Below are 21,676 nucleotides of genomic sequence, written 5' to 3'. Positions count from 1 at the left end.
TCTCTTTTTTTCCTTTACTTGCTAAAATTCTGCGATATGGCAGAAAAATTCACTCTACCACTCCTGTGCATAATTTATCTATCCAAACACATTCTTATAATATATCTATCCAATATCTTCGGTATCACAAATATTACGATAAAATGAACTAAAAATTATAATCAAATAACTGCTCATTAAACTACCTGCTTGAAAATCTGTTTAACTGCAAGTAAGGTATTATTCTTGATTTATTTTGATCGATTGAATTAGAGCTAAATTCACCCAGAATGAAACGCTGTAGTACCGTCGAAAATGCAACTGCTCAAAATCGTGTCAACATTCGTAGTTAAGTACTAGTAGTTCAAGTTATGGCGAAGTGAAACCGAATCTGTAATCAAAGAACATGAAAAAAAATTAACCAAGTTTTTCAACTCAATTTGATACTGAAAAAATTCAATTTTTTCATTTTTAATCAGTAACAGGGGTGCCCAAAAGTCAGTTTACGTCATCAACAGTCACATATGTATAATTCAAGAACTAGATCTGATAGGAAATTTCATCCTCTACAATCTTCTTCCTTGTCATTTTCCTCTAGGATGCACCGTTCGCCGGGAAAACTAACTTTTATGTCAAAAAACGTGAATTTAAAAAAAAAAAAATGAAAACAATTGGGAAAAAAATTTAAAATTATTTCAGCGGTTAATTTCAGCTATTTTTAACATGATTCCCATAATTTGATGAAATGAAGAGTGATATTCCAAAACTCGCTTTGTCCATTTTTATCAAAGTTGGGTTTCAAAAATTTGTTTTACAAAAACGCCAGACCCTGGGGGGGGAGGGGGGTGCTCTCAAAATCAAATTAGGTAAAAATGAAAAAAAAAATCGAGTGATATGTCAAAGTGTAGGATTTTTGGGCCGAGAAACACGAATCTGAGATCCTTTTTTCCCTCAGACCCCTCGGGGGCCATTGAGGAGGAGCTACCAAAATCAAATTTTATAAAAATTAAAAAAATTCGAGTGATATGTTAAAATATAGGTTTTTTGGGTTGAGGAGCACGAATCTGAGGTACTTTTTTTCCTCAGTACTCTTGAGGGCCCTTGGGGAGGTGCTACTGAAATCAAATTTTGTAAAAATGAAAAAAAAATCGAGTGATATGTCAAAATGTAGGTTTTTTGGGTCGAGAAACACGAATCTGAGGTCCTTTTTTCCCTCAGACCCCTCGGGGGCCATTGAGGAGGAGCTACCAAAATCAAATTTTATAAAAATTAAAAAAATTCGAGTGATATGTCGAAATATAGGTTTTTTGGGTTGAGGAGCACGAATCTGAGGTACTTTTTTTCAGGCTTGTTAACCGAAAAAAAAATTTCCGGTTAAGGTTACGGTTAAAAATTAAACAAGAAATTCAAAATTTCGGTTAAAGGTTACGGTTAAGGTTATTCATTTTTTAAAGTTACGGTTAAGGTTCAGGTTACGGTTATTGATGAACATTTTTTTCGGTTAATGGTTAAGGTTAAGGTTACAGTTCTTGGTGGTAATTTTTCCAGTTGAGCTTAAAATTTCGGTTAATGGTTAAAATTACAGTTGAAAATTTGAAAATTTCCAAAAATTCTTTCGGCGCGGAGATTGAAATTTTGAAGCTTAAAAAATTGGAAAACTGGAAATATTTTTAATCTTTTGATCATTTTTTTGATTAAAATTTCAAATCACATTGAAAAAAAACTCAGATAAAAAGAAATGAATTTTAAAATTTTGTAACCGGTTTTTTTCTAAACATTTTTTGGTTAAGGTTATGGTTACGGTTTATTTTGATCTCAGAAAACGGTTACGGTTACGGTTATGGTTAGTGATATTTCGAAAAAAAAAGGTTTTTTGGTTACGGTTAATTTTTTTTCGGTTAATTTACCGGTTAATTTGCGGTTACGGTTAATGGTTAGAAACCGGTTAACAAGCCTGCTTTTTTTCCTCAGTACTCTTGAGAGCCCTTGGGAAGGTGCTACTGAAATCAAATTTTGTAAAAATGAAAAAAAAATCGAGTGATACGTCAAAATGTAGGTTTTTTTGGTTCGAGAAACACGAATCTGAGGTCCTTTTTTCCCTCAGACCCCTCGGGGGCCATTGAAGAGGTGCTATCAAAATAAAATTTTGTAAAAATGGCAAAAAAATCGAGTGATATGTCAAAATGTAGGTTTTTTGGGTCGAGAAACACGAATCTGAGGTCCTTTTTCCCCTCAAACCCCTTGGGGAGGTGCTACCAAAATCAAATTTTGTGAAAATAAAAAAAAATCGAGTGATACGTCAAAATGTAGATTTTTTGGTTCGAGAAACACGAATATTAAGTCATTTTTTCACTCAGCCTCTATGGTGCTACAGAAATAAAATTTTGAAAAAAACACAAAAATTCGGGTATTGTATCAAAATCTAGGTTTTTTAGGTTGGGGGGTTTTATTTGTCAGTTTTTCAATCATTCGACCCGGTATCGTCGGTTATTTTACATCATATAACTAGAAAAATCGCGCCTATAGTCCCAAAGTAACTAACCACACTCAAATTCTACACAATTAAACACACATTTTCACGCAATCGTGGTTTTGTAGCGAGCTGAATAAAAGAATTTATGCCTTATTCACTTACAATTACTTCGCGTTAATTTACTTAAAATGTAGTCTCGTTTGAGACGAGATATCTCAAGAATGGTAGCACCTCCTTGATGGCCCCCGAGGGGTATGAGAGAAAAAAGGACCTCAGATTCGTGTTTCTCGACCCAAAAAACCTACATTTTGACATATCACTCGATTTTTTTTTTCATTTTTACAAAATTTGATTTTGGCAGCACCTCCTTCTCCCCTCTAGGGTCTGGCGTTTTTGTAAAAAAAAATGTTGACGTGTTTTTTTTTGAAAAGATTATTTAGATTTCATCAAATTATGCGAATCATGTTGAAAATAGCTAAAATTAACTGCTAAAATAATTTTTCATTTTTTTCATTTTTTTTTTTTTTTTTTTGTTTTTAAATTCACGTTTTTTGATATAAAAGTTGATTTTTCCCGGCGAACGGTGCATCCTAGAGAAAAATGACCGGGAAGAAAATTGTACAAGATAAAATTTCCTATCAGATTAATGCCATTGGTTTTTCTTTAGGAGGCTTAGTTCTTGAATTATATGTGATTTTTGATGGTGTAAACTGACTTTTGGGCACCCCTGGATATCAACCAAACGTTGATGTAATTTCGTAGAAGTTTGACAACAAGTTTAGAATTGAAAGCATCACGTTAAAAAATACGTACTTTTTACAATAGAATTGAAAAATATCGATCGAGATTTTCTTCCTGTCATTTCGACGGTATGAAGATATTTTTCTCTTCTAGAGAGTCGCGACTCCACAACGTGAGATAAACAATTCCATTCCGTCAACTTTAGTACATTACTTCCACCAAAAGCTTACTGAGAAGCTCGCACTCAACGAACGTACATGGTGCCACCATTTTGGAGGTATGTAAAGCATATCACCTACAGAAACATAAACACATTCGAAAATATTAAATTATAATTTTTTTTCTCAATTTACTCGAAGGAAAAACAAGTTACCTGGTTCTAAAACACATTGCATCAATTGAACATCTTTAAATTTGGGAAACTGATCGAAGTCCGGATGCTCAGGATCAACCTGAGACGTATTGAACAATAAAGCATCTTCGTAAGGATAAATATCATCGTTGTATTTCGGATCCGCCAGTAGAATAGCTTTAGATCCGACGATCTGCGTTAGTAGATTATGTTTGGGATCGTAATGCATCGGTGAAACCGTATGAGCGGGACCAAACCAAGCATTTACATCGACACCGTCGCTGCTTTTTTCGTAAGTGTCGGATAAACAGCAGTACTCCGGTTCGCGAATATCATCGAGTAATTCTACGATCTATTTCAAGAAGTTCGAAAACAATAACGAAATATAAATCAGACATGTTATACAGAGTGGCCCAAAAGTCAGTATCCCGATTTTCACGTTTTAGTTTTTCTTTAAAAAATCAAAAACTAAGCATCCTAGAAAAAAACTACCGACATCATGTCGATTCAAAATTTAATTCTCTACAACTTTGTTATCATGAAATTTTTTTTGGACGCTTCCTTTCGCCTCCAGATCGATTTTTGTGACGTGATGATTTTCATGAAAAAATTTTCAAAAGTTCATTTCTAAGAGTTTTAGTTTTTCTTCAAAAACTCAAAAACTAAGCATCCTAGAAAAAAACTAACGACATTACGTCGATTGGAAATTTTATTCTCTACAACTTTGCTTTCGTGAAATTTTTTTTGGACGCTTCCTTTCGCCTCCAGATCAACTTTTATGAAGCTCAGTTGGCAAATTTTTCGAAAATTTTAGTTTTTTGTAAAAAAATCAAAAACTAAGCATCCTAGAAAAAAACTAACGACATTATGTCGATTGGAAATTTTATTCTCTACAATTTTCCTCGACGTAATTTTTTCTAGGATGCTTAGTTTTTGATTTTTTTTACAAAAAACTAAAATTTTTGAAAAATTTGCAGGCTAAGTTTCATTAAAATTGATCTGGAGATGAAAAGAAGCATCCTACGAAAAAATTATGTCGAGGAAAATTGTAGAGAATAAAATTTCCAATCGACGTAATGTCGTTAGTTTTTTTCTAGGATGCTTAGTTTTTGATTTTTTTACAAAAAACTAAAATTTTCGAAAAATTTGCCAACTGAGCTTCATAAAAGTTGATCTGGAGGCGAAAGGAAGCGTCCAAAAAAAATTTCACGAAAGCAAAGTTGTAGAGAATAAAATTTCCAATCGACATAATGTCGTTAGTTTTTTTCTAGGATGCTTAGTTTTTGAGTTTTTGAAGAAAAACTAAAACTCTTAGAAATGAACTTTTGAAAATTTTTTCATGAAAATCATCACGTCACAAAAATCGATCTGGAGGCGAAAGGAAGCGTCCAAAAAAAATTTCATGATAACAAAGTTGTAGAGAATTAAATTTTGAATCGACATGATGTCGGTAGTTTTTTTCTAGGATGCTTAGTTTTTGATTTTTTAAAGAAAAACTAAAACGTGAAAACCGGGATACTGACTTTTGGGCCACTCTGTAGAGTAACGTTTCTTATACATTTAAAAAAAAAAAAAAAACAAATACTCAATAAAACGTACTTGATTGAAGAGCTGATGTTGAGCAATATATCCGACTGGGGTATTATTTTTGAGCATGTATGTTTCGATGAACGAACGTACGGTCATCAGCTTTTGAGACCATTCGGAAGAAGTGTAGCTGCTACCGATTTCAACTGGTACAGTTCTGGGTCCGATTTTTTCGAGAATATACTTCACATTAGACCATTTCTGTAACGCTGGCCAATGTTCTATACAACCTGAAATAATAAACATAAACTGATAAAAATAATCGGAATTCGGAACCGCCATGGTTTTTTCTTATCTTAACCACTTCTCCAATCCCTTTTTTATACGCCATCTTTACAAAATGAATTTGAAAAATTAGATTATATTGTTTGATGTTTACCTTTCAATTTAACTGGTTTACGAGGATTGAAATAGTTTTTAGAAAACGACTCTATCGAAGGACAAACAACGACCGGAATTGCTTCGCCTCTTAGTTCAACTTCGGTATTATCTGCTTTCGGAAACGAGTTCGTTTCCGGACAGTCTTGATAATCTGAAACTACACAAAACGTTAGTCGTTAGTTACCTCGAATTGATATTTCATCTTAAATAAACCCAATAGATGAACTTAAACTTAGTGTACCCGAATGAATCAATCGACATAATTCATTAGCCACGTGAGATAATTCTTTACGCATCGAACTACCCATCAATAGACCCATATCGGTGGCTTTGATAGCATCGGTCAGAATGCTCGAAATTTTCGAGGAATCGGATTGATCGTTAACTCTTCTTAGAATGATACCGGTCTGAAAATGAGAATTATATATATAAATCGTAGGTACATATATTGCGATCGTTTTCAGAGTATTTTCAATTACCTTTATGTAGGAGGCGAATGCATACAGGTGTCGGTGACTTTCGAAAACATCTTGCCATTTTCCGGTGTTCAGTTTCTCCCATAATCGATCAATTACACTATCGATTAACGTGAACCACTTGTCGTTGTATCTGTACACATAGATCAAAAATTTTCAAGTCAAGTGAAACTTACTCGATGTAATGCTCGACTTATGTCAGGCATTCTAAAATTATGACGCGAAATGTAATGTACTTTCATAATACTTAAAGCTAATATTACCTCGAATCTTCGGTAAGAGATTGAACACATAGCGAAATAACGCGGATTATGTCTTTTTCACTGTTACCGGTGCCTTCTGGGAGTTGTATCTGACTCGTTGAAGACTTTATTTCTTCTAGAAGACGATTCACGTTTGCTTCCATCTTGAAATGACATCACATCTTATTTCAATTTCACTAACAACACGTGTGTGCCCTTCCGGTGTCCTTCTTTAATTCTATTTCTAATTTCTATCTATGCGGTACGAGTCGACAGCGATAGCGGCGAATAATATGCAACAATCAACAATATGCAATATGAATATGCATCGACAAACAACATATGTTCATCATCTGTTTCGAATGCGCATGCGCACCGTCCATGAATTCTTCAAAATCAAAAACACATAAGTAGATGCAAAAACATGAAACAGTACAGGGGTGCCCAAAAGTCAGTTTACTTACCCCATCAAAAGTCACATGAATAATTCAAGAACTGAGCCTCCTAAAGAGAAACTAATGGCATTGATCTGATAGGAAATTTTATCCTCTACAATTTTCTTCATTGTCATTTTTCTCCATAGGATGCACCGTTCGCCGGGAAAATCAACTTTTATGTCAAAAAACGTGAATTAAAAAAAAAAATGAAAAAAATGTAAAATTAATTCAGCAGTTAATTTCAGCTATTTTTAACATGATTCCCATAATGTGATGAAATATAAATGATCTTTTCGAAAAAAAAACACGTCAAATTTTTTTTTTACAAAAACGCCAGATCCTTTTGGAGGAGGGTGCTACCAAAATCAAATTTTGTAAAATAAAAAAAAAATCGAGTGATATGTCAAAATGTAGGTTTTTTGGGTCGAGAAACACGAATCTGAGGTCCTTTTCCCCTCCGACCACTCAGGGGCCATTGAGGAGGTGCTACCAAAACCAAATTTTGTAAAAGTGAAAAAAAATCGAGTGTAAGTATGTTAAAATATAGGTTTTTCGGGTCGAGAAACACGAATTTGGCACCGTTGGCTGGAAAAATCAACTTTTGTGTCAAAAAACGTGAATTAAAAAAAAAATGAAAAAAATTAGAGAAAAGAAAAAAATTTAAAATTAATTCGGCAGTTAATTTCAGCTATTTTTAACATGATTTTCATAATGTAATGAAATATAAATGATCTTTTCAAAAAAAAACATGTCAAAAATTTTTTTTTACAAAAACGCCGTACCCTTGGAGGGAGGGAGGGAGGGAGGGAGGGTGCTACCAAAATCAAATTTTGTAAAAATCTAAAAAAAATCGAGTGATATGTCAAAATAGAGGTTTTTTTGGGTCGCAAAATAGAGGTTTTTTTGGGTCGAGAAACACGAATTTGAGGTACTTTTTTTCCTCAGTACTCTTGAGGGCCCTTGGGGAGGTGCTACCGAAATCAAATTCTGTGAAAATGAAACAAAATCGAGTGATATGTCAAAATGTATGATTTTTGGTTTGAGAAACACGAATTTGAAGTCCTTTTTTCACTCAGCCTCTATGGGGAGATGCTACTGAAAAAAATTTTGAAAAAATGACAAAAATTCGAGTAGTGTAGTTAAAATGTAGTCCCATTTGAGACGAGATATCTCAAGAATAGTAGCACCTCCCCTACGGCCCCACAGCAGAGCTCGGGCGACTCTTTGAAGAGTCCGCGACTCTAAAGTGCGACTCTTTAAATGAAGGAGTCTGAGAGGAGTCTGACTCTTTTAGCTGCGACTCTTTTCGCGACATCGCGACTCTTGCGACTCTTTTTGTGGTTCGATAAATCTGTTTAGTTTTAAATCTGTAACATTCCCATAGTGCTAGAGTGACTTTTTCGTTTTTTGGTGAATTTTCAAATATCAAATTTTGACCAAAGTGTGGGAAAAATCAAAATGTTGCCAAATTAACCTAGAAAGCTGAAATTTGGGATATACCTTATTTTTGAACTGCCAAATCGATTGAAAACTGTTTCAAACCGTTTTGAGCAGTTCTGAAGCCTCCAGCAGATTTTTAAAACTCGAAATTTCCACAAAATTTCATCAAATAGAGTTGGAAAACCGAAATTCACTCTTAATTCTCTACGAAGTCGACTGCAGGCGAATTTGAAGTCGATTTGGAGTCACCAGCCGTCCAGCAATTTTTTGAAAATTACTGGAGCCTTCAGTAGATTTTTGAAACTTGAAATTTCCTCAAAATTTTATCAAATTGCGAGATGGAAAGCTAAAATTAACTCTGTACTTCAATTTTAACACCCTCTGAAGACGATTTCCGCTGTGTTCAAGTCATTTTGGAGCCTGCAGCGACTTTTTGAAAATTACTGGAGCCTCCACTAGATTTTTGAAACTTGAAATTTTCATAACATTTTATCAAATGGGGTCAGCAAGCTGAAATTTACTCTGCAAACTAATTTCAATACAATATGAAGTCGACTACACTGTGATTTCTAGTGGTTTTGAAGCTTCCAGCTACTTCTTGGAAATTTCAATTTTCCTAAAAACGCCATGAAATCTTTCCAAAAGTCACTGGAGGCTCCAGAATGATTTGAACCCACCCAAAGTCGTCTTCAGAGGGTGTTAAAATTGGAGTGCGGAGTTAATTTTACCTTTCCATCTCCATTTGATGAAATTTTTCAAGTTTCAAAAATCTACTGGAGGCTCCAGTAGGTATTCTTCAAAAAATCGCTGGAGACTCCAAAACAAAACGACATTAAATTTACCTGCAGTCGACTTCTTGGAGACTTGAAATTAGTTTGCAGAATGAATTTCGGCTTTCCAGCTCCATTTCATGAAATTTTGTGGAAATTTCGACTTTTAAAAATCTGCTGGAGGCTCCAGAACTGCTCAAAACGGTTTGAAACAGTTTTCAATCGATTTGGCAGGTCGAAAATGGGGTATTTCTCAAATTTCAGCTTTTTAGGTTAATTTGATAAAATTTTGATTTTTTCCCCTCATTTTTGGCCTGAATGTGATTTTTAAAAATTCACCAAAAATCGAAAAACGCACTTTAGCACTTGAAATTTTGACAGGTGATGAATTTTTGCCTGATATTTCGATCTACCTCTGTACGGTTTGAAATTTTTTTACAAGTTCTATGTTGGAACGCAAAATCTGCGATTTCGGCTGACCTGTCAATCAAAATGGCCGCCATTTTGTTGGTAGGGCCACTTTATATTTTAGAGGAAAAGGGCTACAAATGATCCTTACCTTAGGACTCCCGCTCTAAGAAAAACGTTGTCCCGGACGATTGGCAGGGGGTGCAATTTTGATCCTTATGCGCCCCCCCCCCGACTAAAATCTCACACTGTTTTTACGCATAAGTACCACATTATATCGCAGTAATCATTTTTGTGATTATTTTGGGAGTCGCAAGAGTCGCAGGGCGCGACTCTTCAAAAAAAAGAGTCAAGACTCCTCGAAATTGCGACTGCTTATTATTAAAGAGTTTAAAAAAATGAGTCTGACTCCCCACGACTCTTCCACGCGACTCCAAGTCGCCCCAGCTCTGCCCCCGAGGGGTCTGAGGGAAAAGAGGACCTCAGATCACTCGGTTTTTTTTCCTTTTTTACAACATTTGATTTTGGTAGCCCCTCTCCAAGGGGTTTGAGGGAAAAAAGGACCTCACATTCGTGTTTCTCGACCAAAAAAACCTACATTTTGACGTATCACTCGATTTTTTTTCCATTTTTACAAAATTTGATTTTGGTAGCACCCCTCCCAAGGTATGGGGTTTTTGTAAAAAAAAATTTTGACTTTTTTTTTTGAAAAGATTAGTTATATTTCATCACATTATGGGAATCATGTTAAAAATAGCTGAAATTAACTGCTGAATTAATTTTAAATTTTTTCCCCGAATTTTTTTCATTTACGTTTTTTGACATAAAAGTTGATTTTCTCGGCGAACGGTGCATCCTAGAGAAAAATGACAGTGAAGAAAATTGTAGAGGATAAAATTTCCTATCAGATCAATGTCATTAGTTTTTCTTTAGGAGGCTTCGTTCTTGAATTATATGTGACTTTTGATGGCGTAAGTAAACTGACTTTTGGGCACACCAGTACAATCCAAAACGTAGAATCGAAACGAATGAATGCAAAACTATAAAAAAAGAACCGTTCCAAAAACACCCATTGACAACAACAAATTCAGAGTTCGTTCTTGACTTGTAATTAAAACAGATAAAAAATGTGCCTGCGTAATTTACTCATAATTCACATCTGCGGTCCGGTAATTTTTTAATCACCGAAAACGTTGGATATGTAAGCCACACTCAGTGAAACAGACTTCACTCAGGCAGTGTCCTCCATGCGTTTTTGTTCAAATTCTTCATTGAAGGAATTGAACTCGGAATTTCTCTTATCACACGAATAGGTACTTTCAACCTCATCTAGATAAATCTTCTTCCAACGCAATTTCACCCAATTATAATGGACAATCAGCAACTCTACTCAATTCACTTAAATCACATAATAGCCGATTCCTTTCAGAATGGTATCATCATTCATAGTGACCCAAAATAACACGATCTCCACACCAAAACAAAAAACATCACAAGATTACGTTGTGTTTGAAAATAATTATTATACGCAACATTTTTCAAAATTACATACGTAAAAAGATACAATACTCGCAAATACATTTTCTACGAAAACCATCATGATTGAGAAAGTAATATTATAATATAAATAAACAACATAACCAAAAATTCAAGTAACCAGACTTTGCTTACTAAATTAATCCGTGTGTATCGAAAATGCGTATCAAAACATCGACCGCGAAACGATCGCCACAACAACTGTTTCCATTCATTAAAAAAAAAAAACGATTGTTGTATAATATAGGTATTCAAACTAGTAAAAAAATAAAACAGGGAAAAAAACGGAAACAGCAGCTCTAGACACAATTAAAAAACAGATTTGTGACGTGGTTGACGAAATAAAACAAGACGAAAAAAAAACAGTTTAAGACAGTAAAAGGTATATAGCAGCGAATAATATACTACTAGTTTAAAAAAAAAGTAATGCCGATTGTTTAAAATGAGAATGTTCCAGAAGCACTGTCTGGGGCAGTGAACATGAATTTATCGTCGCTGGTGGATTCTGGAACGACGGTACCGTCTTCTTTGCCCTGTAACATGGTAGAATTTGATTAGATTATGGAACGATCGAGTTCGATAAGTACATAGAAATACAATAATTTAAACGTACATCCGAAAAATAGCTTTCTACGATGTGGTAAGCTTTGTTATAAATTTGATCTTTAGGATGATTTTGTAATTCTTCTATTTTATCAAGACCGCCGCAATCTTCGATGGCTAAAGCTACATTATGATGTTCGCCTACTTTCTCGCTCAACTGAAACAAAACCAACGACTCGCATGTAGATTTTTATCCGACGAAATACGTCTAATTTTCAAAAATAATTTCATCAACTCACTTGCAGCATATTAAAAATACCATCCAATACTACACAAATGGTTTTCCAATCTCTACTATTTAAAACAGCGCAGAAGGGTGTAATAAGGCCTAAATTCAAGAAATTAAACAATTGATAAGCGGTGCATCCGCTGGTGAAATTAGCGACAGCCCAAGCGGCTTCTCTTTGAGATTTGAAGTCACCCTGAAACACGTTAAAAATGAAATCAGTGCTTTTTCAACACACTCGAGGGGTACGAATGAATCTAATACTACCTTTTCTAAAACTTGAATGATATCGGGTAATAAATTAGCGTCGATTACTGTCTGGATTTGAGAGGAAGTACCAGCGGTTATATTGGAAATAGCCCAAGCGGCTTCTTTAACCAGAGCTGGTCGCGTACTATGCAAGAGAACTTTTAATTGGGGCAAAGCGCTGGCTTGGATTACAGCGTCGGTTTGTTCGTCGTTTCCAGTCACTATGTTGCCTATTACTCGTAATGCCGGTGTTACAATCGTCGACGCTTGATGACCCAATAGTTCGACTAATTTTGGTACTATGTTTTGGTCTACAACCGCTTGGATTTTTTCATTGGTACCGTCGGTGAGATAAGAAAATGCCCAACACGCGTCAGCTGTAGGTAAATGAACAAAATCAAATAGTAAAAATAATCGAAATTTTCGAGACGATCGAGATCATAACGTGAGACTAACCCAATACGTCGTTATCGTTATAGTACAATAATCGACTAAGATACGGAATGCAGGGTCTGACGGCGGTGAAATCCGGAGGTGGTTTCTTATTACGGCATAAATTCGAAATGGTCCATACGATATTACGTAGATAAGATATCTGCAATGCGAAAAATCACTTTAGATAAACGAAACGAAAACATAAACATATCAGCAGATAAAACGTGGAACACTTACGGCACATAAAGGTTCCGGTTCTATGAGCCTTAATAAATATTTCATGACGCCTTGAGCCAATACCAAATCTCTAGCTTCGGGACCGTCACCGGCAATGTTACCTAAAGCCCAGACAGCTTGTTCGACGATGTGAGAAAACGGCGAGCTTAACAGTGTAGCGAATTTCGGAATAGCGCCAGCTTCTATTACGGTTTTAGTCTGTTCCGAGTTACCGGATGCGATATTAGTCAAAGCCCAAGCAGCTTCGAATTGAATATCGCCACTAGAATGAGATTAAGAGTTAGAATGAGAGACGTTGTAAGAGAACGAAGACTGTGAGAATACACTTACTCATCTTCGGATTGTATTTCCAATAGTTGTACTAATACGGGAACTAATCCTGCGTTAATCATTTTATCAATAGGTGGATTCTTTTCGCGACTCAGGATTTTACGAGCTGATCGCACAGCGTGAAGTAGTTTCAAACGATCGCCACTTTGAATGGCTGAAACAACGAATAAAATTATACAACAAACTCTCAACAAATTATACGACTGGGGAAAGAGAAAAAGACTATGATGTAACGTACCTTCGATGATATCTTGAGGACTGACCATTGTCGATGGAGATGCCTGTTCGCACGGAGATACCTCATCGTCGGAGAATAACTCTTCGGCAAAAATGTTACGTTTTTTTGAAAGCTGATCGTCTTTACGAGCTTTACGTAGTTCGATGCTCACCTCGTTACGTCTTCGTCGCATTTCCTAATAATGAAACATATCCGAATTTAAGAGCTGTTCGTTCGTAACGAAGAAGAAGATTTACGAGTATAACGTGCAGTGCAACTCACCTCGGGGCATCGCCCTTTGTTCTTGAAATGCATTCTTCGGCTTTCATCTAGATTAGCCATCTTTCAACGGTCATGCAAACGAAATATCCTATAAAACAGAACAAAATCGCATTACATTCGGGTTTCAATGACGTACACGGACATGCTCAACGGATTATCGATTCGAACTACCCAGCACATTGCGCAAGCGACCAACAACGAGAACCTTTCGTTATAATCGTAAACAACAGGAATCGAATACAATGTACTATTGACTGAAAATTTTCAACGAGAATTTACCAATTTTTAAGAAGTTCTTGAAACGAACGAAACATCACGAGTGTATTGCATTAGATCATTGTAAACAAACACATGATCACATTCGAGAACCACTGAGATTTTTCAATTGTGACTGAGGTTGATGTGTAAATACTTGTATTCTCAACAAGTCGAATATAATAGATTGAGACTTTATTGTCTCCTCAGAGACACCGAAACCTATTGAGATCTTACGAATTTTTGTATTTATGTAATTGAATTAATCACTAGTCAAGGTTTTCAACTTACTCGAATGAAAATTGAAGGTTGAGATTCTTCAACGACGATTACGTTTCGAGTAAAAATTCACCGGATTAAATTAAATCTCAAATCGCATTTTCGAACCACGAGAAACATTCGCAATACATTTCAAAATTGAAACGGTTCTTGAGGGAAAATCGCATCAGATAACAACGAACGAAAGAGAAAAGAAAATGTCTGAAGATGACCGCGAGAGGGGAAATCGGGAAAGAGGGGTTGTTGGTGAGATGCTAATTTGATTTTTTGTAGAGGTGTGAGGCTGAGGTGGACCATTTTGCGATTTTAATCTATTTTCATTTTGAATGGAAATTATCGCAATGTTACAGGTTGTTAGTCCGTGTTAATGATCTCGTACAATTTACGAGATATTTTTACTCTGGATAAACTTTTGGAACGGAATTTATTTACCGATTTCAAAATAGTTTGATCCACTTCATGAAATCATGTCCACAAAAATGTGCAAAATAACAGAACGAGAAATTCCACAGCGCCACCTACAAACATTTTTGAAAAATAATTTAAATAGGTAAAGTTGATAGGATCATTTTTTTCATTTTATTAATTTATTACAAGTTACAACATGGGGTTTTCTTTTACACTTTTACCTTTCTTTTTCCAATGATAATGAATCGAAAAATGATCATAATTTTATATGACTTCTCATTCGTCATTTTCAATATTCTAACGTCAATAAAACGTAACCAACACAATGTTTCTTGTTCCCAATTCGAAGAAAATGATTATGGAAAAAAAAAAAAGAAAATCCTCAACATCAGAAAATATTTACGTAAACATAAAAACGCCACATTTTACGTCGAGACGTACTCACATAATAATAAGCTAAATAATTATAAAAATCATAATAAGTACCAAAAAAAACATTCACATAGAGCACATAAAAGGACCGACTTTTCGTCTAAAATTCGAGTATCGAATCCAATTTGGAGTTGAATTAATCTCAACTTGAATGAGGGAACCACACTAAAATTTCAATCCTTTGAGGCATGCTACTCGTAAATAGACTATAGGGGAGAAAAGTTGAATACAAATTCCTCTTTTTTCAGCCAAACCCACCAGGAGGAACAAAAAATCGGTGAAATGAGGGTAGGAAAAAATGAGAAAATAAAAATTCAAAATAACATATATAAAAAATAAAAATAATAAATTGACAATATAGAGAAGTAGGCAAACAATCATCAAACTGGGGTATTTACCGTTTAAAAATGAACAAAATAAGCCTATTAACAAATTAAATAAAAAATTATATACATGTTTAAACATATAAAAATTATAATATTACTATATAGAAACGTTTTAGAGGATAAATTCGCCACTGAGACGGTTGGATTCGGTTATTTACAAAATATGTATTACGAACATGATGCGAATGCAGTTACATTCGCAGCGTTATGCAAATATTATTTCATACGTACTATAAGCAAATAATAAATCGAGAAACGAATTATGATAATGATATCTATACATCGTGATGTTCCACGCTCAGCAAATGACTCATAGAAAATAACACACCGATGACATCACTGATATCTACAACATAATCCAGACCATATCAAAAACGTAATTAAAATGAGGTTCAAAGTCGAATGATAGTTGATAATTCGATAAATAGCCAAATACACTACCTACGTACTTTAAACGCAAGAAGTAACAGCTTTTTTGACAGCATCCCTCGCGAATGGAACGTAAGATAAAGAGTACCACGTCAATGCCAAAAATTGTAATACAATGAAAATTAACGATAACGCAGCTTTCTTCAGCTAAAGAAAAGTAAACAAAAAAAATGCATTAGGAGGAATGTACAATAGATACGATAAGATACAACACAAAAAATAATATTTTGAGAAACGTACATAAAAACTAGAAAATAATGTCAATCCGAGCATAACGAAAACGAGAATAGTAGCGATAATTCTAGTCGAGGCGAACATTTTCTTCAATTGATTGAACGGTCCCATCAGGAAGCACGTACTAAAACGTACAAGAAACGGTGATAATTTCGTATTTACTAACATCATAATACAATGAACTTTAGATCAATTTACCTAGCTAAAGAGATGATATTTCCAATAGTGTAGAAGACAGCAAATTTCGGTATGTTATTGATAAACAACGCAAATGTGCCACAAAACGTGAAAACCATACCGAGAACGAAACATGCCGCAAATGCCTTCAGTCTTGTAGACCAGCTGAGAGTGACAGATGAATCCAAGTTCTAAATAGCAACAGAAATGATCTCAAGATGTACCATAAGTGTCAAAATTGTAAATCAAAACGTACAGATTATAATTCGTAAATTGAAGATTGTAAAACTTACATTAAAAATACCAGTCGAGCTATCTTCGTCGTAATTTTCATCTCCGCTCAAAGCTCTTCTCAATTTATCCATAGTGAAAACGTATACTCGATTGGAGACCAAAATGGGCTTCTGTTGGCCAATCTGGAAAACAACCACGAAGATTGAAACGATCTAAACGTCTCGATAATGAATTTATGGGTGATGAGAATTTACCACTGAAACTGACTTACCAATTTTCGAGGGACTTCTCGATGAAATTATTAAAACACTTCCTGAATTCCTCAGCAACAAGTTTACCAGTTGCTCTTTTTTGCTTATCAATACCAAATCACGCAAGGCGTATTAACGTTATTTTCATCGAGCGTGGGCAATTTTATTGCGCTGTAAACGGATCGATAACAGGTCAAAATGATTCTTTTCGAAAAATTCCAGTTCATTCGGTCTTGTGTATCAATTTTCCTTTCCCCTCCTGTCTATTGAACTTTGCCCATTTTTGGCATAATGCCGAATTGCAAAAATTTATGATGTTTTAGCAAATTTTTACAGATTGAAAATTGAGGTCAGAAATATGACTCGATAGTTTCTTTACGATGACAATACAACATTCCCTTAGGCGAATTTCATCAAAAAATTGCTTCAAAAGTAATCAAATGAAATGCCTTTGAATTTTAATACGAGTTTCAGATCTGAAAACTGAAAAGAATTTAAACTTCGAAGTTGGATATTAAAATTCATCCATAAATAACCAGAATAAAACAACGTCATCTTCGACTTCGAAACTATCAACGCATCATAATCGTAAATAATGATGCAATAAAACACTACTTTTTTCACACACTTAATAACATTGTAATGAGATTACGAATCATGAGTCAATGTCACAATCACGGCCATATAACTCGCCTTCATTCAAGTATGTAAACACCAAACAGCAGAAAATACACCGAAAAAAGTATAAATATAATTCCCTTAAGACATTACGAAGTTAACAGAGAACTTAAAATGAGCAAAATTACAAAGTTAAATTATTACAGCTAACTATACACACGAAAAAAATGAAAAATGATACTCTATTCGCGTTTTTTATCACCAGACGCCGAAACACTCTCTTGTAATTTCCTATGTTCGTCCAATAACCTATCGTATTCCTTCGTAACAGATTCAGCTTGACTTTTCAAAGCATCTCGATCTTGTTTATTCTTGTTATATTTCTCTTCGGCAGATTTAAGCGATTCTTTGAGTTCTTTGATCTGTTTTTCATACGCTTCGCTCGACAATCCATCGGTTTTTTCTTTAGTCAACATCGATCTAGCTGCAGCCGAAGCACTTTGAGCTTGTTTCAACGCAGCTTCACTTTGAGCGATTAGATTAGCTTGAGTGGTTAGTAAATGAAGTATGCGTCTGATGACTACGCTCAAAAACAAAGCAAACCCAGAAATATAGAAGTTACGTTGAGCTCTGAATAATCTCATGCTGGTTTGCATTTCCGTTTCTAAATGCGCGTGTCCGTGGTGTTCGCTGGCTTCGAGATTGGAGTATTTACGCATTTCACGAATAGCATCCAGTAGGAATAATACCAATATGACTAATATAAGATAGAAATACCATTGTGCTTGACTTCGAAGTGTTTTGACGAAACTTGAATTCAGAAGTCGATTCCATCGTTGAGGTGAAGCTACCGGAAGGACTAGAAGCAACGTGATGAATACTTCCAAATATAAAAATCCGGCTACCAATGTCCACTGTAGACTCATTTTGAACCAAGTACGAGAAAAAAAAACACGAATCCGGTGGAAAAATTTAGATCGAAGGGTTACTCAGATATCACATAACACGATTTAAAACGAATGAGATCTACTCGAAGTACACGTCTAGTACGGAGTTATATTTAAATATGATGAAATTAACGCCGAGAAATGATAATTATTTATACCAAAAGTAGTTTTCGAACAGAAAAAGAAGGCGATCAACGATAATAAAACACGTAATAAAATGAAATCAGATGGTAACCAAAACAAAATTCCATAGAGTTTATTCGTGGGGAGGTGCATTCGAACGTCAATTTTCGACACTATATTGATCATTTGTAGCGCTCATGTTTATGGTGAGGTAATGATTTCAAATTTTTTTTTTTTTTTTAAGGGGATATTCTCAATACATGGTAGTATATCGGTTTGCCTGCCAAACGTAAATATAATTATTCAGAGCCGCGGATGCACGGAATGGGCTCAAATTTGAAATATATGCTTTTCAAGACATTTCGAACAATCCTATGCATGCATTTGTCGATACGTTGAATAGTTTTCGAAAAAATACGGTTTAATGAAATTTGGGACTTTTTGGTGAAAAATCCAACATTTTTAAAACTGTATTTTTTCGAAAACTATTTAACGTATCGACAAACGCATGCATAGGATTGTTCAAAATGTCTTGAAAAATATATATTTCAAATTTGAGCCCATTCCGTTCATCCGCGGCTCTGAATAATTATATCAAAGTTTGTTCCATAAGACTAATGTAAAATAAGGCATTTTGGTTATGCAATGAGAAAATTTGGTGTATTGAGAATATCCCCTTAAATTAAAAAATAAAAATACGTTAGAACTTTGGAAGTTTGAACTTTGAAGATGCTCAAAAGAATGCGAACCGTTCATTTTCGTCAAAATAATGATTTTTCATTTTTTGAACCCATGATACCATTTTCTTGAACCATGAAAATCTGTCTTTTACAATAAGGTTTAAGTTTTACATCGCCAAAATTATGAATTAATGAAATGAGAAACAATCTTCGTGCTCATTAAAAAGGGTGATCAAAATTCAAAAAGTTCAAACCCCTCGAATTCATTTTATTACTAAATAAAAAGGGGCTCATATTAATATCGAAGTATTTTTAAAAAACTCAAAACTTTCAACAAATAAAATACTGAAAACAAAGTTTTTCAATTTCATATAGGTAACCCAAACCCATAAGGCCATAACATAAATATGAAAAGGAAAAATTTAGGTTAATTTTCTTAATGCTAAAATATTTTTCAATCAAATTTCGAAAAAAACAAAACGATCACTCGTAGTCCGGCATATGACAATAGGAGTAATTGCACCCCCCCCCCCCGCCGATCCTCCGGGACAACATTTTTCTTAAAGGGGACATCCTAAGGAACATTTTAATGCAAAGTTGCCAAAAAAAAAGTTGGCCTTACTTACAAAATGGCGGCCGTTTTGATTGACAGGTCAGCCGAAATTGCAGATTTTGCGTTATAACCATAACATAGGACTTACACAAACTTTTTCAAACTTTACAAAGGTAGATCGAAAGATCATGCAAAAATTTATCACCTGTCCAAATTTCAAGTGCTAAAGTGCGTTTTTCGATTTTTGGTGAATTTTTGAAAATCGAATTTAGGCCAAAAATGAGGGAAAAAATCAAAATTTTACCAAATTGACCAAGAAAGCTGAAATTTGGGATATACCCTATTTTCGACATGCCAAATCGATTGGAAACGGTTTCAACCCGTTTTGAGCAGTTCTGGAGCCTCCAGCAGATTTTTGAAACTCGAAATTCCCACAAAATTCCATCAACTTGGAGTTGTAAAGCTAAAATTCATTCAAAAAACTAATTTCAATACGCTACGAAGTACTGCAGGTGAATTTCAAGTCGTTTTGGAGGCTCAAGCGACTTTTTGAAAATTCCTGAAACCTCCATCACATTTTTGAATCTTTTAAATTTTCACAAAATTTCATCAAAAGGAGATGGAAAGCTGAAATTTACTCTACACTCCAATTTTAACACCCTCAGAAGACGACTTTAGGTGGGTTCAAGTCATTTTAGAGCCTCCAGCGATTTTTTTTGAAAATTACTGGAGCCTCTAGCAGATTTTTGGAACTTCAAATTTTCACAAAATTTCATCAAAATGGAGATGGAAAGCTGAAATTTACTCCACACTCCAATTTTAACACCCTCTGAAGACGACTTCAGGTGGGTTCAAGTCATTTTAGGGCCTCCAGCGACTTTTTTGAAAATTACTGGAGCCTCCAGTACATTTTTGAAACTTGAAATTTCCCAAACATTAATTTATTAAATGGAGTTGGCAAGCTGAAATTTACTTCGCAGACTACATGGTGGTTTCAAATGGTTTTGAAGCTTCCAGAAACTTTTAGGAAATTTCAATTTTCCAAAAAAACGTCATACAACCTTTCAAAAAGTTGCTGGAGGCTCCAAAAAGACTTGAAATTCACCAGCAGTCAACTTCGTAGCGTATTGAAATTAGTGTGCAGAACGAATTTCGACTCTCCATCTTGGTTTGATAACATTTTGGGGAAATTTCAAGTTTCAAAAATCTACTGGAGGCTCAAGTAATTTTCAAAAAAGTCGTTGAAGGCTCTAAAATGACTTGAAATCCACCAGAAGTCGTTTTCAGAGGGTGTTAAAATTGGAGTGTAGAGTAAATGTCAGCTTTCCATCTCCTTTTGATGAAATTTTGTGAAAATTTAAAGTTTCAAAAATCTGCTGGAGGTTTCAGGAATTTTCAAAAAGTCGCTGGAGGCTCCAAAACAACTTGAAATTCACCTGCAGTACTTCGTAGCGTATTGAAACTAGTTTTTTGAATGAATTTTAGCTTTACAACTCCAATTTGATGGAATTTTGTGGGAATTTCGAGTTTCAAAAATCTGCTGGAGGCTCCAGAACTGCTCAAAACGTGTTGAAACCGTTTCCAATCGATTTGGCATGTCGAAAATAGGGTATATCCCAAATTTCAGCTTTCTTGGTCAATTTGGTAAAATTTTGATTTTTTCCCTCATTTTTGGCCTAAATTCGATTTTCAAAAATTCACCAAAAATCGAAAAACGCACTTTAGCACTTGAAATTTGGACAGGTGATAAAATTTTGCATGATCTTTCGATCTACCTTTGTAAAGTTTGAAAAAGTTTGTGCAAGTCCTATGTTAAAACGCAAAATCTGCGATTTCGGCTGACCTGTCAATCAAAATGGCCGCCATTTTGTAAGTAAGGCCAACTTTTTTTTTGGCAACTTTGCATTAAAATGTTCCTTAGGATGTCCCCTTTAAGAAAAATGTTGTCCCGGAGGATCGGCGGGGGGGGGGGGGGTGCAATTACTCCTATTGTCATAAATGCCGGACTATCGTATTTAAAGTAACTCACCTCAATATTCACGTACCTTTCGCCAATAACTATCAAAATCAATCACCAATTCACCATAAATCATAAGAATCTTCATAATTCTGCTGTTACAAAATATTAGTATAGGTACGTAAAATAAATAATGAATTGAATAAAACTGCTTATCATTATCAGTAAAAAAAGTTGCAGATTCCTTCGAATGAGCAATATATCATCGGATACTATTGTTCGTTTTTCAATTCATTTTAGTTATACTATGCG

At 34.8% G+C, this 21,676-nt stretch overlaps 4 protein-coding genes across 6 annotated transcripts; all 4 read right to left on the bottom strand.

The window, feature by feature from the left end:
* Window positions 1-243: 243 nt before the first annotated feature.
* JMJD5 (Jumonji domain containing 5) lies at window positions 244-6,631 on the bottom strand. Its single transcript, XM_065366644.1, has 8 exons — window positions 6,253-6,631; window positions 5,993-6,122; window positions 5,755-5,920; window positions 5,512-5,670; window positions 5,145-5,362; window positions 3,567-3,897; window positions 3,266-3,488; window positions 244-370 (listed from the first exon to the last, which is right to left on the bottom strand). Exons 1-7 carry the CDS (start codon window positions 6,393-6,395, stop codon window positions 3,403-3,405), a joined length of 1,233 nt encoding a protein of 410 aa, XP_065222716.1. The 5' UTR covers window positions 6,396-6,631; the 3' UTR covers window positions 244-370; window positions 3,266-3,402.
* Window positions 6,632-10,784: 4,153 nt separating this feature from the next.
* Pen (Pendulin) lies at window positions 10,785-14,157 on the bottom strand. Of its 2 annotated transcripts, none has more exons than XM_065369969.1 (10): window positions 13,948-14,157; window positions 13,402-13,489; window positions 13,141-13,315; window positions 12,903-13,056; window positions 12,573-12,834; window positions 12,357-12,495; window positions 11,919-12,277; window positions 11,665-11,847; window positions 11,436-11,582; window positions 10,785-11,355 (listed from the first exon to the last, which is right to left on the bottom strand). In XM_065369969.1, exons 2-10 carry the CDS (start codon window positions 13,459-13,461, stop codon window positions 11,260-11,262), a joined length of 1,575 nt encoding a protein of 524 aa, XP_065226041.1. In that variant the 5' UTR covers window positions 13,462-13,489; window positions 13,948-14,157; the 3' UTR covers window positions 10,785-11,259. The 2 variants fall into 2 exon arrangements, with proteins under 2 accessions (XP_065226041.1, XP_065226042.1); XM_065369970.1 differs by lacking the exon at window positions 13,948-14,157 and adding an exon at window positions 13,573-13,591.
* A 565-nt stretch (window positions 14,158-14,722) lies between these two features.
* LOC135849501 (vesicle transport protein SFT2B) lies at window positions 14,723-16,785 on the bottom strand. Of its 2 annotated transcripts, none has more exons than XM_065369973.1 (6): window positions 16,507-16,785; window positions 16,295-16,417; window positions 16,023-16,192; window positions 15,831-15,948; window positions 15,603-15,737; window positions 14,723-15,507 (listed from the first exon to the last, which is right to left on the bottom strand). In XM_065369973.1, exons 2-5 carry the CDS (start codon window positions 16,364-16,366, stop codon window positions 15,612-15,614), a joined length of 486 nt encoding a protein of 161 aa, XP_065226045.1. In that variant the 5' UTR covers window positions 16,367-16,417; window positions 16,507-16,785; the 3' UTR covers window positions 14,723-15,507; window positions 15,603-15,611. The 2 variants fall into 2 exon arrangements, with proteins under 2 accessions (XP_065226045.1, XP_065226044.1); XM_065369972.1 differs by having other exon boundaries at window positions 15,611-15,737; window positions 16,507-16,765.
* Window positions 16,786-17,215: 430 nt separating this feature from the next.
* Window positions 17,216-18,287, bottom strand: LOC135849500 (B-cell receptor-associated protein 31). Its single transcript, XM_065369971.1, has one exon. The coding sequence runs from the start codon at window positions 18,028-18,030 to the stop codon at window positions 17,347-17,349; it is 684 nt and encodes a 227-aa protein (XP_065226043.1). The 5' UTR covers window positions 18,031-18,287; the 3' UTR covers window positions 17,216-17,346.
* Between the last annotated feature and the right edge of the window lie 3,389 nt (window positions 18,288-21,676).

Source organism: Planococcus citri, chromosome 5 (genome assembly GCF_950023065.1).
Source record: "Planococcus citri chromosome 5, ihPlaCitr1.1, whole genome shotgun sequence".
In the NCBI taxonomy this organism is placed as follows: domain Eukaryota; kingdom Metazoa; phylum Arthropoda; class Insecta; order Hemiptera; family Pseudococcidae; genus Planococcus; species Planococcus citri.
This window is presented reverse-complemented; position numbering and strand designations above follow the sequence as displayed.

Coding starts and splice junctions, on each gene's coding strand:
- JMJD5 (XM_065366644.1), bottom strand. CDS start 6,395: ATGGAAGCAAACGTGAATCGTCTTCTAGAAGAAATAAAGTCTTCAACG. Junction 5,921..5,992: donor CATTCGCCTCCTACATAAAG/GTAATTGAAAAT, acceptor TCTCATTTTCAG/ACCGGTATCATTCTAAGAAG. Junction 3,898..5,144: donor AACATCAGCTCTTCAATCAA/GTACGTTTTATT, acceptor TTCTTGAAATAG/ATCGTAGAATTACTCGATGA.
- Pen (XM_065369969.1), bottom strand. CDS start 13,461: ATGGCTAATCTAGATGAAAGCCGAAGAATGCATTTCAAGAACAAAGGG. Junction 12,835..12,902: donor GAAATACAATCCGAAGATGA/GTAAGTGTATTC, acceptor ATCTCATTCTAG/TGGCGATATTCAATTCGAAG. Junction 12,496..12,572: donor AACCGGAACCTTTATGTGCC/GTAAGTGTTCCA, acceptor TTCGCATTGCAG/ATATCTTATCTACGTAATAT.
- LOC135849501 (XM_065369973.1), bottom strand. CDS start 16,366: ATGGATAAATTGAGAAGAGCTTTGAGCGGAGATGAAAATTACGACGAA. Junction 15,949..16,022: donor AATATCATCTCTTTAGCTAG/GTAAATTGATCT, acceptor TGTACGTTTTAG/TACGTGCTTCCTGATGGGAC. Junction 15,738..15,830: donor CATTATTTTCTAGTTTTTAT/GTACGTTTCTCA, acceptor ACTTTTCTTTAG/CTGAAGAAAGCTGCGTTATC.
- LOC135849500 (XM_065369971.1), bottom strand. CDS start 18,030: ATGAGTCTACAGTGGACATTGGTAGCCGGATTTTTATATTTGGAAGTA.